The sequence below is a fragment of the Dipodomys ordii genome, unplaced genomic scaffold (assembly GCF_000151885.1).
Source record: "Dipodomys ordii isolate 6190 unplaced genomic scaffold, Dord_2.0 Scaffold27, whole genome shotgun sequence".
In the NCBI taxonomy this organism is placed as follows: domain Eukaryota; kingdom Metazoa; phylum Chordata; class Mammalia; order Rodentia; family Heteromyidae; genus Dipodomys; species Dipodomys ordii.
Window position 1 is genome coordinate 10,652,277 of NW_012267243.1, and position 15,417 is coordinate 10,667,693.

At 40.9% G+C, this 15,417-nt stretch overlaps 1 protein-coding gene across 1 annotated transcript in view; it reads left to right on the forward strand.

Moving 5' to 3' along the window:
• The window catches only part of Fbn2 (fibrillin 2), a 193,388-nt gene that overhangs the window by 122,293 nt on the left and 55,678 nt on the right, over positions 1-15,417 (forward strand). Inside the window, exons 24-32 of the mRNA XM_013015529.1 lie at positions 1,768-1,995; positions 2,895-3,020; positions 6,041-6,169; positions 7,605-7,730; positions 10,138-10,263; positions 10,702-10,824; positions 10,971-11,096; positions 11,783-11,908; positions 15,283-15,405. Of these exons, the coding sequence (XP_012870983.1) occupies positions 1,768-1,995; positions 2,895-3,020; positions 6,041-6,169; positions 7,605-7,730; positions 10,138-10,263; positions 10,702-10,824; positions 10,971-11,096; positions 11,783-11,908; positions 15,283-15,405 (1,233 nt within the window). The remainder of the gene's footprint in view (positions 1-1,767; positions 1,996-2,894; positions 3,021-6,040; positions 6,170-7,604; positions 7,731-10,137; positions 10,264-10,701; positions 10,825-10,970; positions 11,097-11,782; positions 11,909-15,282; positions 15,406-15,417) is intronic.

The window sequence follows — 15,417 nt, forward strand, 5'->3', positions numbered from 1 at the left end:
ATGAGCTGTGAATTTTCTTGTCCTTCAGGCAGTGGCTAGTCCAAGATCACAGTCTGTTTTTGGAAAGTAATTGCTTTAAATTTAGTGGGGTATAGATAAGTATGGGGTATCTGAGGATATTTTATAATGTGAATATGTCTAAGTAAAGCTCTGCTTAATACAGAAAGTTAGTTACCATTCAAAAACTATCTTGTATACTTGAGTTTCTCTAGTCAAATCCTTTCAGCAAATTCAGTCTTTTACACTCAGTAAAGCAAGAAAACTGCAAATTTTGAACACAGAAGAAAAATTGGAGAGTAACATTTGAAAGTTAGCTTCCATAGTTCATCACAGCAGTGTCCTTTAAACATAGGTGAGGTTATGGACAACATTCATTCATTTTAGTTCGAAAAAATTGACTGACCACAGCTCTTCCTTCACTACCTTTAGAACTTCAATGCATATCCTTAAAAAATTAAGAAAAGTGAGATTGAAAGGGTAGGTTAGGAGTGTTGGGTGAGAATGTTGAAAGTGGTGACATTGATCAAGATGTATTTGTAAATTGCTTTTTTGATTGACAGCTTCTTTATACAATTAAAGATAATAAAAATATTTAAGAAAGAAATGTACTCATTATCTTGCCCATGTAATTGTAACTCCTCTGTACGGTATTCTCACAATAAAAAAATAATAATAACCTGGGTTTCTGAAACAATGCCCTTCCTCATACTGATTCCTAGTTTCTTTACCCACATGATTGAAAGTATAAATGCCATCACCTACATCTCATTCATTCAACCAAATTCACACAGAGTGATTGGCATATAAACTCTAAAGTCTTCTAAACGTGAGTCTACATTTAGGACTTTCTTTTCCTCTTCTGTAAAACAGGATCATGTTAATAAACACCTGTATGTCTGGTGTATTCTGAAAAAAATACTTAAAAAACTATTACTCAAACTTTAATGTAGGATGAATGACCTGGGAGCTTGTGGAAATAAGAATTTAAGTATTTTAAATGCTTTATTTTCAAAATATTGAAAACCAAAATTTTCTTTTCTCAACAAAATTTAAGGATGATGACTTACCTTACTCTTTATCAGTGTCTTATTTGACTGAACTTTAATTTCATGAAGACAAAAAGGAACATCTATGAACTTCTATTAATTGTAGGTACCCAAGATAAAGAAACTTTTCAGGAACTATGAAACGGAAGTATTTTTTTATTTGAAGAATGTCTACATAAGTTTGTATTTGAAATTTAAGAGGGTGGACAGAGCATAAACATTCATAGCATTATATTCAACAGTTTTGAAATTATTTAAACATTTAAGTGATTTTTTTCACTAATGGTAAGAAACCCCAGTATAATAATGACCGCACACTTTATATTTATTATTATAAACACAGATTTTTTATAATACAGAAGAACTTTATATTTTTATCGTCTTCAAGTAGTTGAACAAAGGAGTTGCTGTTATAAAAAGGAACTTACGACTACAATGCATCCGGACCAGTGTCACCCGTTTTATCGTTCTCTCCCTTGTCTCCCAGCCCCACCCCCCTCCATTTCTTGATTGTTTAGGATATGCATTGTATTTTATGACTGCACTCTCCTTCCTTAGATGACAGTTACCATGGAATCTTTCAGTAGGTCACGGATTGTGAGCCTCACTTCTCCGCGCCCCTAACACACCTCCGAGGCCCGTCATCAGGCATAGTGCTGCATGACACTCAGACATGAATGTCCCATTTTAGCCCCAAATTGCAGTTCTCCTTTCAATGTAGATGTTCGCATGGAGCAGTGCTACCTGAAGTGGGATGAAGATGAATGCGTCCACCCCGTCCCTGGAAAGTTCCGCATGGATGCATGCTGCTGTGCAGTTGGGGCAGCTTGGGGCGCTGAGTGTGAAGAATGCCCCAAACCTGGCACCAAGGAGTATGAGACGCTGTGTCCTCGGGGGCCTGGCTTTGCTAACAGAGGAGACGTTCTCACTGGGCGGCCATTTTATAAAGGTAACTGCCACGACATTCCGGTCCCGCTGCACTGACTGACTGACTGGACAGCACGCTACAACATACTCTTAAGAATTGGATTTGCCTTTGCCACCCAATTGATGGCTTACCTACAATCCAAGAGTATAAATTACCTCTACAAGATGGTACTGAAGTGATGCCATTGTAGGGGTATGCATTTATTTTTTTCTGCCCTTTGGAGGATCAAAAGGCAGGAAAGTGCTTTAAAGCAGACAGCAGATCTGTTTGAAAGTGAAAGGAAGGCTGAGAAATTAGGGACTCTCCGCAGAGAGGGGGCCCCCAAAGAGGAATCCAGTGGAGGGTTCCTGGACAGTGGTTATTACAGCACTTGGCTCCTTCTGTTTCTCCTCCCTTGGGCTTTGTGCTGACCCCTTGATGGCTTGTCTGGTGACCCCGTGGCTCTTTTCGGTGGTTGAGTGGGCATCCAGGGCATTAAGGCATTCAGGGGAAGTGTTGAGCAGGCGCCTGAGACAAGAAAGCCTGGGAACAAGAAATGCCACAGTGAGACACAGGCTGTCTGCCGTGTGTTATGTCTACCACTTCTTAGCCCTGTGTTTCTAGCAGTTCAGCTTTCTTTCCCTCAGGAGCAAACTTGTTCTCATTTCCATTGGCTGTTGCCTTGCTTTCTCCTTCACTCATCTGAGGAAAGGAAGTCTTGACAGCCAAAATGGCAGCAAACACTTCTCTGTCCTCACTCAGCTTTCGTATAACAAGTGGCAAGAGATGAAGGGATTAGGACTTTTGTTTAGAATAAAGAATCATATGCACAGCAGAAATGCGTCGTGTAACAGCAGTGTCAGTGTTTCAGAATTCGATAACCCTCAGTTTTCCTTGTTTATACCAACCAGCTCCATATTCTAATTTCATTCTGCTTTTAGATATCAATGAATGCAAAGCTTTTCCTGGCATGTGTACCTATGGCAAGTGCCGAAACACAATTGGAAGTTTCAAGTGTCGTTGCCATAGTGGCTTTGCTCTGGACATGGAGGAAAGAAACTGCACAGGTGAGATTGATCTTTTGGGTTATTTGGTAAATCCAGGCTCTCTTGTTTAAAGATCCTTTCTTCAAAAACCCATTTTCTGGCCAGGCACCATTGGCTCATGCCAATAATCTTAGCTACTTAGGAGGTAGATACCTGAAGCTCATGGTTCAAAGCCAGCCTGGAAAGGAAAATCCATAAGGCTCTTTTCTCCGATAACCACCAAAAAGCCAGAGTGGATTTTAGCTCAAATACCAGAGCCCCAGACTTGAGCTAAGAGACAGCATCTAGGCCCTAAGTTCAAATCCTACTACCAGCACACACCCACTCCCACAGCTACCATCTTCCCACTATGAATGTGTAACCCCTTTCTGCTGTTCATTTCTTTACACTTAAGCCACTTATGCAAATAAACATGAGAGAGAGCTTCAACACAACATGAAAGTGATTTTTGTTGTCTGTGCAGGAATGACATAGAAATGTGATTTTCCAAACTATATATTCGGACTGACTGAAGAGTGTAGCTGTTAACCATAACAATATATGGACTTGGACAGTATAATATTAAAACTTTGCAGTAAGGATACTGTGATCTATATAGTACTCTTAATTCTTTCCTTCAGCTTGAAAAGATGCAAAGTTTACAGTGTAGTGTAAGAAAATTATTCCGAATGCTTGAGCAGTATCTCTTTCCAAGCGCCCTTGAGGATTTTCCCTTTTCTCCTGCCCTCCCCACTTTTTCTTCTTCATGATCTCCATTGAAATGCTTCTCCCTGCCTTCCTGTCCCTAGCAGCCTAGACTGCCCCCAAGGATTTTATAGCTACCCATCTGGTCCTCTCCGTCCTGCTGGTTTGTCTTTGTGCTCTGCCTCCCATGCCAGGTCCTGTCTTAATTCTGGGACCCTCCCTTTCTCCTTTGCCCTGTTTCTCCTCTCTGGGAGCTGAGCTTTGCTTGGGAGAGTGAAGGACAGCTGTCCGGGATCCCAGCATTCACCTGCCGCCAATCCTTTGCAGAGAGATGGTCAGCAGCATTCCTAGTCACCTCCATAGGCAGCTTCCTGAATCTCTCAATACCTGAATTTCTTCTGAACCACATGCCTCTCAGAACCCTAGGCACACAACCTCCGGATAAAATTTTCTTCCTTCCCTTTGCCAGTTTCAGGGAATGAGATTCCCTTCCTCTGTGTGCAGTTAGCTCCTCTTCCCTGGCTCTCCTTCCTGCTCCTGTTCCATTATCTGTCTGTCTGCACAGGGCAACCCTCCTTCTTCACAGGTCCCCTTCTCTAGTCCTAAAAACAAGTACAGAATGCTTCCTTAGCTCTTCTCTTCCCTCTAGCTGCTCACCTGTTTTCCTACTCCTCTCTTAACCAGCCATTCATTTTATAGGGTTTGAGTTTTTCCTCTTCAGACACATGGGCATACTCTTGAAAAATGTCTCTTGTGTTCTTTCCTCCTACTGCGTGTTCTTCATAACTTCTCTGGCGGTCCAGGAGGCCCTGTCCTCTGGGCATTACCTGAAGATAGTTGACCTCCCAGGACTTCTTCCAGCAATTCTCCTCCATGGGGGGGGGGGGGAAGCAGGGGAGGAGGACCCTTCTTCCGGAGGAGAGCTAGGAACCGATTCATACTGTGCTACGTTTCAGAGTCCTCTGTGGGTTCCTTCCTGTTAAGTTTACACAAGCAAATCCTTTCAGTCCACTAGCGTTTTCATCCTCAAGCAGGGCTTGTGTAACTGCATTGTCTCTGGGAAGCCTGATCCTGGGTAATGTAACTGAGGGCCCTTGTGATTCTGACCCCACCTCTTTATATTTGGTAGGAAACTAGCCCAGTGTGTTCTGGATTCAATGTCTTGAACACTCTTTCTCCTCAGTTGTAGAATAGATATTTGTTGATAGCAGCCTCACATTGTTTGGAGATGCAATACAAAATTCCATGGAGAACTTATCTCCCCTGCAGCATGTAGGGACAGTGACTTTCCCCAAGCTTGGTGTTCTGGATAATCCTGCCCATGCTGCCTGTATTCATACTTGCAGACAGCTTCTGCAGTCAGCAGCTCTGGGACTAACTGCACCTGAGATGCATTGCTGCTCTCCATTTACATACTTTTGTCTGTTGACTCTCCATTTAGTCCATATCTTTAAAGTTCAGATTACTGTTCAACCTTCTAGGACCCACTTAAAACCACTTTTTCTAAAAATGCCAGCTTTCCACAGAGAGAAGCTAATACATATTCAACATTTTCTGTGAGCCAAGAAGTGTTCTTAGCCCTTCACAAATACAGGTTCACTTAATACCCAGGTGGGTCATACCACAAAGAAGAAATAGAGGTACAGGGAAGCTAAATGATTTTCTGGAGGCTTTAAATGCAGATGACAGACTGGGTCTGTGCCCCAGTATGGACTCCAGAATATTCTTATTTTCTTTGCCACTATCCAGTGTCCCCCCCACAACACACAATTTTTCATTGCTTTTTGACAATTAGACCAGCAAATGTGTCACATCTGAACATGACCCTCAGAGCACACAGTGGGGCATACTCCAAGACCGGTGCTTAATGCATACTCTGTGGCTGGAGTCCACTTGCTGTGTCTGCTCAGCCACTTCTCTGATCTCCAGCCACCCTGTGCAGAGGCAGCTGCCCCATCTACGCTGTGGACTTGCGCAGCAAGGCTTCTTCCCCTATGCTACGGCTTCTGAATTTGTCTTGTGACTCATGCAGTCCATAACATAGTTCCTTGGATCATCCTTCTATTCTTAACGTCTGAACCACAAAGCGATGCCTGTAATTTCAGAATTCTTGAAGGCAATAAGTTGCCACCTGCCTGTTGGCCATGACAGTTTTGGCAGTTGGGGAAAGGAATGTGCTTCAGGCCTGATCTCTTTGACCTTATCTTCAGAAACACCCCCCCCCCTGCTCTTAACACTGACTTCCCAGCGTTTCCAGGGTGGGCACCTCACAAGAGGAAGGTCACCTTCCTCTCACTGGACTGGAATGCCTCCTCATCTCATTCTGTTCTTTTATTTCCTTCAAATGTGCGGATTAGATATCGACGAGTGCAGGATCTCTCCTGACCTCTGTGGCAGTGGAGTCTGTGTCAACACACCAGGCAGCTTTGAGTGTGAGTGCTTCGAGGGCTATGAAACCGGCTTCATGATGATGAAGAACTGCATGGGTAAGCACACTCAGCTCTTCCTGGCTGGTTTGAGTCCAGTCTGGGTGCACATGCTCACGAGCTCTATTTCTGCCCCTCCTCAGAGGTATGAACTGGGGTGGGGCTCTGTGTGAGACAGAGTGCAGGTTTAATGGCCAACCAGAAATCTTCTCCTGGATACTAGTTAGCTCTCAGGAGTCCTCACTTTGGGTGTAATGAGACACTGAGGCTGAAATCTGTTTATTTGTAGAACCAGAGATTTATTTGGAGTGCGTGGCATGGTGCGATGACTCCTATACTGGTGTTCTGTCATGCCGGCTCCAGACTGCGCCCCTCGATTGTGTTCTATTACTAACCCTGGTATTTTCAACCTCAACCATTTCACTTTTAGTGACTTGTAGGATTCGTCTCACATGATGATTGTGAGTCTTAAGATATCTTCCACATGTAACTGGAGATAACACAAGAATAACAGTATGTATTGAGCTGATGATAGTATGAAGCATATGTAATTTTATTTTTATCTTGTAAACTCTATTCCTTTCATAGGAATACATTTATTTAATTTTAGTGATATATTTTATTTAACTAAATATCTAGAATATTGTCATTTTAGGTAATTAGTAAAATATTAGTGATGTACTTTACATTGTGGTTTTTCTGTTGTCTTTCAAATCTAGACTAGCCACACATGCTGAGTAGCCATATCTACTGAGAGATCACCACATGAGAGGATCACACAATTGAATCTCTGCATTTTCTTGTAGAAACAGTGTAATTAGTTGGTAGTTAGACCCTTGGTCTGGAGGGCCAACATCTTTTCTTTGTACACATCTAGATAGACCCTTGAAACAAGAGTCTAACATCTTTCTTTGTACAACGCATGATTTCAGGAATAATTAATTATTTAGTACTGAGCTAGCTTTAACTTTTTTGTCTCAGGAAAAGGTAAAGCAAAACAAAATAATATTTGGTGAGCAGGGACCAGCTGTGCTGTGTATATGCACTGAACATAGGTTTCTGGTTTTTAATGTTTCCAGCAAATGTACCCTGCAATATCTACAAAAGAGTGGGTGGACATGTGGTCTAGGAACAGTTTGTTTTCCTATAACTACCTTTATGGCGTATACTAATTCTATGGCATCATCTTGATGTATTTACCCCTTTGGCTGAGTCGTCCCTCAAAAGTTTACTTCAGTGTGGTGATGTTACAGAAACAGTTTTTTTTAGGTGATTGTTGTCTTTAAGAGTACAGTCTTATCACTGTGCAGATTAAAAGGTATTTGTGACTTTAAAAGAGAAAGAGTAGAGTCTTTCTGATTTTGTTCCAGATGGGGAAACTGCGAAGCGCTTACCCACGTTTTACGTTGTACTCACGCATTTACCTCAGGAAACACTTTCTTCCTGTGCTGTATATGTGAACGTTCTTAACGGCTCTCACGTTTTTACCTTTCAGACATTGACGAGTGTGAACGTAACCCTCTCCTTTGTAGGGGTGGCACCTGTGTGAACACTGAGGGCAGCTTCCGCTGTGACTGCCCGCTGGGCCACGAGCTGTCCCTGTCACGTGAGGACTGTGTGGGTGAGTTTGTACCCTAGCTGCATAAACCCACTGGCGCAGAGGGTGAAGGGTGGGCATTACTTGTAACAAAAGTGCTGTTGTGAAGTAGGTGAACTCCTTGTAGACCGAGGCTGTTTCTTTGGCCTTGTACTAGGGAGCTAGCGTGATTCTGGAAAGCATGCAGGCACAGTGCTAGTCTGTATGTAAAGGATCCAGGGAGGGCTGTAGAGCCTCATCCTCCAGGTAGTATAGCGTAGACTATTGCCCAGGCTGGCTTCTCTGTTGTTCACCTGCATACTCTGCCTTGTCCATTCCTCAGGCAAAGTCCACTCTGCACTCCGTGTCTCCCCACTTCTCTCAGACACGCTGTGTTTTCTGCCCTAGTCCTGAGCTCAGTAGGGATGACAGAGGGATGGAAAAGCACTGTGACTGCTTGTTGAACACTGTCTATGCTTTCGTAAACACTAGTCAGCCTCAGGGTTGACTGTGTTCCCGTATGCTGACTCTCAAGCTTTGACTTAGCTGGGAAGTCTCTTCTTCACAGCTACACTTTCTTGAAACTATAAGTAATGGATTTTTTCATGGTTTCCCTTATTTGCAATAACTAGTATATGTCTGAGTCAAGCAGAAAAGGTCAGAAAAGTTGATGTTAGGGAAATGAACCCTAAGATATGTATTCAAATGTTTTTTTCTTTCATGCGATTGTTTCTAACACATTTATAAAATGATTTCTTTGTTGCTTTGTATGTCCCTCCCCGACAGTATAACCCCTGCTTTCACTGTATTTGATGTTGTTATAATTTGTGAAGGGGAAGGGAAAAAACAAATTGTTTAAATAAGGATACAGGTGGACTCACTGCAACAGTGAGACATACAAGTCGTTATGTCGAAAACGAACTTGACAACTTTGGTGGGGGTGGGGGAGGAGGGTTGGGTGAGGGAGGGCGGGGGAAGGATGGGATGGGAAGGGGAAAAAATAAATAAATTAAAACATATTTAAAAACCAATGTAAGCACATCTCCCAAGTACGCAATGTAGTATTTATAAGCCATTTATATTGTTGTACTAATATATCAGCTAAATCCTGGACTGAACAAATTTCAAAGCATTATAAACTTGTAAGTTTTTATGTTAATAGTACGAAACGCTTTGCACAGCCAGGCAACCCCCTGTAATATAATGTAATATAAGTTACTCGGGAGGTTGAGATTTGTAGGATTGGGGTTCTAGGCTGACTCAGGCAGAAGAGTCCACTAGAGTTCTTCTCTAAAACAACCAACTGGACTAGAGGTGAGGCTCAAGTGGTCAAGAGCCAGCTGACCAAGCGAAGTGAGTAGAAGCCCTGATTTTAGATACCAGTACAGGCCAAAAAAACACACTTTTTCAGAATGCTAACAAACGTCAAATATATATTACCTAAAATAAATATTACAGAATGTGTATGGTTGACCATACTGTCACATATTGAGAATAGATTCATCAATCTCTTCTAGGTTCAGTTTATTTTGTTACTAAAAGAAGCATCTCTAAAAGGCACAATACATGCTATAAAATATATATTTCTCTGTAATATAAAATATTCACTTAACCACCATAGACATAAACTGCATCACATAGTCTTATTAGTAATTTTAAGACTGGGGTGACTCTCTCATTACAGGAAAATACTTTGTCATTGTTTTAACTGGTATTCTGTCTGACAGCTAGCTTGCACAAAGAAGTAGGTCCCTCCATGAATTTTGATTGCAATATTAGTCTCACTGATTTTACAGATTGATTCTACAGATCTTTGCATGAGTCACTTTCCCATCTTGAAAAGGTTGGTTCCATTTAAAGTAAGCAATATGGCTTGTAGACCTCCCTCTCCGGGCACAGGAGCACCATGTGGCAAAAGCAGATAACCAAGTAAGGGTCTTACTCTCAGGCTTGTGTTTTCTGGAGCCAGTATCTTCCTTGAAGATAGCTCCAAGTTTTGTAGGCAACACATGGCCGCCTAATGAAAACCAGGTGAGCATGCCAGTGTAAACTCATAAATTAGATAGTAGTAAATTTCACTACTAGCATGTACTACATCTGTGGGATATGGTGTGGTAATTACTAGCCATCTATGAATATGAAATTCTAATTAAAATTAAATGGCATTAAAATTTTATGCTGTCTATATTTTGAGGACTCAGTAGGTCACACAGCTACGAATTATCCAGCATAGTTAGTACAGTCCATCCCTGTAGAAAGTTCTACTTCTGTGGAAGTTAAAAATAAGTAGGAGCTGAGATTGCAGTATATTCTTAAATCTCTTCTGATGTTCTTCTTCCCCTTGTGGGTTGTACCCCCTCTGGAGACCTCTGCTTCAGGGGAACCTGTGCTTGATTGATTTAGTGATTTTTTTTCTTGTGCATAGAGCATTTATTCTGTTTGTCTTTTGTAGATATTAACGAGTGTTCCTTGAGCGACAATCTCTGCAGGAATGGAAAATGTGTAAACATGATTGGAACCTATCAGTGCTCTTGCAATTCTGGATACCAGGCCACACCAGACCGCCAAGGCTGTACAGGTGAGAGGTCCAGATATGTCTGCAGTTCTGTCTCAACTCACCTGCCATTATTTTTGGCATTGAATAGTTACGAAAGTCGTGAGAATCCTTCATTCTAAAATTAATCCTAATAATGGAAATGAGTTCCAGGATACCATAATTTATTGGTTTCCCAAAAGAATCACTGGTCTTACTTAGAAAATGCTCTGAATTGCAGAGTTATTGTATTTCACAATTCTTTAATGGTTGGGTACTGGAGCTAAGTAGAGTTGCTGTCTGAAAGAAAGAAGCAAAAAGAACTAAGAAAGACAAATGGTACACCTTTAACTCAATATGAAGAGTAGGAAGAAAATCCCAAAGCCACTGGAGCATTGCCTGTTTAAACAGAAGAAAAATTTACCAGTTTTTTTTTTTAAGAAGTAAGCCATGATGCAATGTGTTCCCAATGTTATTTCACAGACATTGACGAGTGTCTGATAATGAACGGTGGCTGTGACACCCTCTGCACCAACTCAGAAGGAAGCTATGAGTGCAGCTGCATTGCTGGTTATGCCCTGATGCCTGACGGGAGATCGTGTGCAGGTATAGAGGAAAACCCCACTGACACTGCACGTACATGATTTTACCTAACCAGTATGGCTCAGAATGCTATCTGATTGGGGAAAAGACAGTGCAGAGGGAAAGAGGCATCTTTGTTTTCACTTGATGTTAACTTTGTGTCTCATCAGATATTGATGAATGCGAAAACAATCCCGACACCTGTGACGGTGGTCAGTGTACCAATATTCCTGGGGAGTACCGCTGCCTCTGTTACGATGGATTCATGGCTTCGATGGACATGAAAACGTGCATAGGTGGGTATTGGAAGCAAAGGACAGATACATACATACATGCACATTCAAATTCACACATGTGAACATGAAAAGAGAAAGGCTTTTTTAAAATTGTAACTTCAGGTACTGCGGTTAAATGGAACATTGTTGAAAAGGAGATCTAGAAAAGCTAGGAGAAATGAATGGGGTACTGCTAAATCAACACAAATAGTAGGGGAAAATCTAAAGCTATTTAAGCATTGTTTAAAAAGAAGAAAAACGTAATTATACTTGGCTGGCTTTCTACCACTTGAGCCATGTCTCCATCACCAATTTCTGCCAGTTAGTTAATTTAGAGATGGAGTCTCAAAGACTTTCCCACAGGGCTGGCTTTAAAGTGAGATCCTCTAGATCTCAGTCTTCTGAATACCTAGAATTAAGTTATGAACCACTGACGCCTAGCTTCTTCATTTATTTTTTTTCTTAAGGAGTAGACCTGCCATGCAATTGGTATGCAAAATTAGTTTTTTTAAAATTTTACTAGTATTATAAAATCTGAAAAGGAAGGAGAGTGGTTTGGAAATATCTTTAAGGACAGATCATTTATTTGTAATACCAGTATTGACAATTGGTTGTAATTTAAATACTGTGTGCTTCAGTAATATGCTACTCCGTTTTAAAGACCCCTTTTAAATTGCTAACCAAGATCTTGCAACTGTATTTTCTAGATGTGAACGAGTGTGACCTAAACTCTAACATCTGCATGTTCGGGGAGTGCGAGAACACTAAGGGATCCTTCATTTGCCACTGCCAGCTGGGCTATTCAGTGAAGAAGGGAACCACGGGATGCACAGGTAGGTGGCAAGCTGTGTTCTTTAGCTTCTTGGGTTTCAGAGGTTAGTCTTTAACATCACTTTCCTTCACATCTCTTCAAGAAGATTCCCATGATGGGGCTGTGACTGTGTGTGTGTGTGTGTGATGAGTAACTGAGAGTCCTGACACGCGGAGTAGGGTGGAGTTGGCCTTTGTGTGTCTAATGGCCTTCACAGCACTATTTGCTGGTACATGAAGGAGCAGCAAAAGACTTGGAGGGACCCTAATTTCTATGTCCTTTTTCAGTTCTCTTTAAGTTCTTTTTAGACACTCCTAACCACCATACCTTCTTCCCTTTACTCTTTCTCTGGTTACTTTTATTTTCCCTTCTCCTTGCTTGAATTGTTTTTCTTTTTCTTTTCTTTATTCTCCAAAAATTAGTTGCAACCCTACAGGGTGAAGCTAGAAAGTGCCATGAGAAGGCTTTGCACTAGATGCACTTCAAAGCCCAAATTGAAGTGCGTGGTATTTTGTTCAAAGTAGACAGTGAGAGGCTTAGGCTACAAGGAATCCCTGGAGCTGACCCCACCAAGACAGAGCTAGTAGTGAGAACAGGTTTGCTGTATATGCTTGCCATGAACCTAGGAGGTGATGGGAAGCCACTGTATATGCATGGGTCATATAATCAGTAAAGTGGATAAAGCAGACAAAATACACAAACATGCAATCATGCATTGCTTTGTAATGAGGATTTGTCTTGAAACATTGTCCTTGTTCTCATGCAAACATCAGGGTAATTATACAAACTAAGACAACAGTATAATCTCACAGGATCACCACTGTCAAATATCTGGTCTGTCATTGTGCAGAATGTGGCTATGTGGTACCTGATTCTGTATCTGTGTGTGCATATGTACAGGTGTGTGTACAGACTCACCTACAGGTCATTCTTCAAGGTTTCAGGAGACATTTTTTTATATTTTCAAAGAAATATAAAAAATAATTCCAGACAGTGGTAGCTCACACCTATAATCCTAGCTACTTAAAAAGCAGAAATTTGAGGACATGTTCGAAACCAGCAGAGGAGAAAACTATACGAGACTCTTAGTTACTGTTAACCACCAAAAGGCTGGAAGTGGAGGTGTCTAAAGTGGTAGTGCACCAGCCTAGAGCAAAAAAGACAAGTGAAAGTATGAATCCCTGAATTTAAGTCACAGTACTGGCAAAAACAAAGCTAGAAATACATATCTAAGTGACAGTTTACAAAAACTTTGGAACAAATATTGTATTGATTCTTAAGTGATATAATTTTGAAAGAAAAATGGATGAATGTTTTTTTTAAAGTCAGACTTCTTCAATGAGCCTGTATTTTAACTGAAAAAAGAGACTTTTTCAATCTTTGTGGAAATCTGTGACAAATGTTAGTTAGAGGGGATAGCAGAGCTTGTGGTTTGGAAATAACATTTTTCTTCATGTGAAAACGTGGTGTCCTCTCCATGGAGTTTTTCCTGTCCTTCATGGGGAAAGGGTGAAGTTCATGCTTCCAGGGCACACAGCTGCTGCATCTCATGCCTATAAAGATGAATCTATCAATTTCTGCTAAAGAAGGATTGGTTTGGTCTGAATCATAAGCCAAATTATGTATTGAGGTCTAAAAATTGAAAACAAATGATGTTAATGTTCTTTGTTTCTGTGCAGTTCTATATTTTAAATGGTACTTTATGGAATTGCTGGGTATTGAGGAAGCTCTATGCTTAATGTTTTAAGGAACCTCCATACTGCTTTCCAGAGTGGTATATCTAGTTTACATTTCCACCAACAGTTCCCTTTGGCCACATCCCTGCCAGCAACTGTTATTGTTAGTCTTCCTGATAATGGCCATTCTAACTAGAATCAGGTGGAATCTCAGTGTTGTTTTGATTTGCAGATGTTGAATATTTCTTCATGTGTCTATTGGACATTCTTTTTTCTTCCTCTGAGAAGTCTCTCTTTAGGTCTTTAACCCATGTATTGATTGAGGTGTTGTGGTTTTGAGGGTTTATTTTTGGGGTATTAATTGTTTGAGCTCTAAGTATATATTATATATGAGGCCCTTGTCTGATTATAGGTAGTAAAGATAATCCATGGCCTTTCTATTTATCCTGCTAGCTAGGAAAGCAGAAACTCTTGTGTGATATAATCCCATGTGTCTAAACCTTCTTTAATTTGTTGTGATTCTAGATCTACATTTAGGATGTTTTCCCCTGGGTCTAGAAGGCTTAGGGTTTCCCCTACCTCTTCTTGTAGTATTTTCACAGTATCTGGCCTTACATTGAGGTCTGGGCATTTATCCAGTAGACCACAAACCAGGCCAAATTAAAGCCACCAGCACAAACACGTTTATTGCAGTGTTGTTTACCATAGCCAAGATATAGAATCAACCTAGATGTCCCTCCATGGATGAATGGGTCAAGACAATGTCCATTATCCATCAGAAAGAATGATATTGTACCATTTGTAAGGAAATGGAAAGACTTAGAAAATATATTAAACCAAAGAAATGTAGGCTGCATTGTTTCCCTCATTTGTGGTATTTAGGATGTGCCTATAAATCTGTAAGTAAATATACTGAATGACCAAAACAAATAAACTGGGACATGATAAATTATATAGGACCCTAATCATTAACATACAGAGGCTAAACATAGGAGTAGTGAGCAAAGGCTCAATAACTATGACCATATAAAATAATATTCTATGAAATTAACTCCAAAAAAAAGGAAATAAGAGGGCTGGGAATGTGGCTTAGTGGGAATGTGGCTTAGTGTAGAGTGCTTGCCTAGCATGCATGAAGCCCAGAGTTCAATTCCTCAGTACCACATAAACAGAAAAAGCCAGAAGTGGCGCTGTGGCTCAAGTGGTGGAGCACTAGCCTTGAACAAAAGAAGCCCAGGGATAGCACCCAAGCCCTGAGTTCAAGACCCAGGACTGGCAAAAAAAAAAAAAAAGGAAATAAGAGACACTCTTTAGTTGCCATTGTTGCTGTTTTTGTTCTCTTTTCCTTTTGTGTTGTTTGTAACTTCATTTGTATTTGTGAGGGTAAGGGGGGGGGGACACCTAAAGGATGGAACAAATACAACAGTGATCCTCACCAGACACTATGTGTAGAATGAAGTGGGTATCTTATGGATGGGGGTGGGAGGAAAGATTGTGAGAGAGGAAGGGAAAACAGTTCAAAAACAATTGTACTGAATGTACCTGACTCATCTAACTGTAACCCCTCGGTATATGAACCACACAAAACACTCAAAAAATAAAAGTTCCAATATCATTATTCATTTTTGACAGAAAATCAAATAAATAGATTGTACCTTCTAAAAGCCCTATTTGCAATTAATAAGCTTGTGTTCATTTCTTATTAACTCTGATTTTTCAGATGTGGACGAGTGTGAAATTGGTGCCCACAACTGTGACATGCATGCCTCGTGTCTGAACGTCCCCGGCAGCTTCAAATGCAGCTGTAGAGAAGGCTGGGTGGGAAATGGCATCAAGTGTATTGGTGAGTTTGATA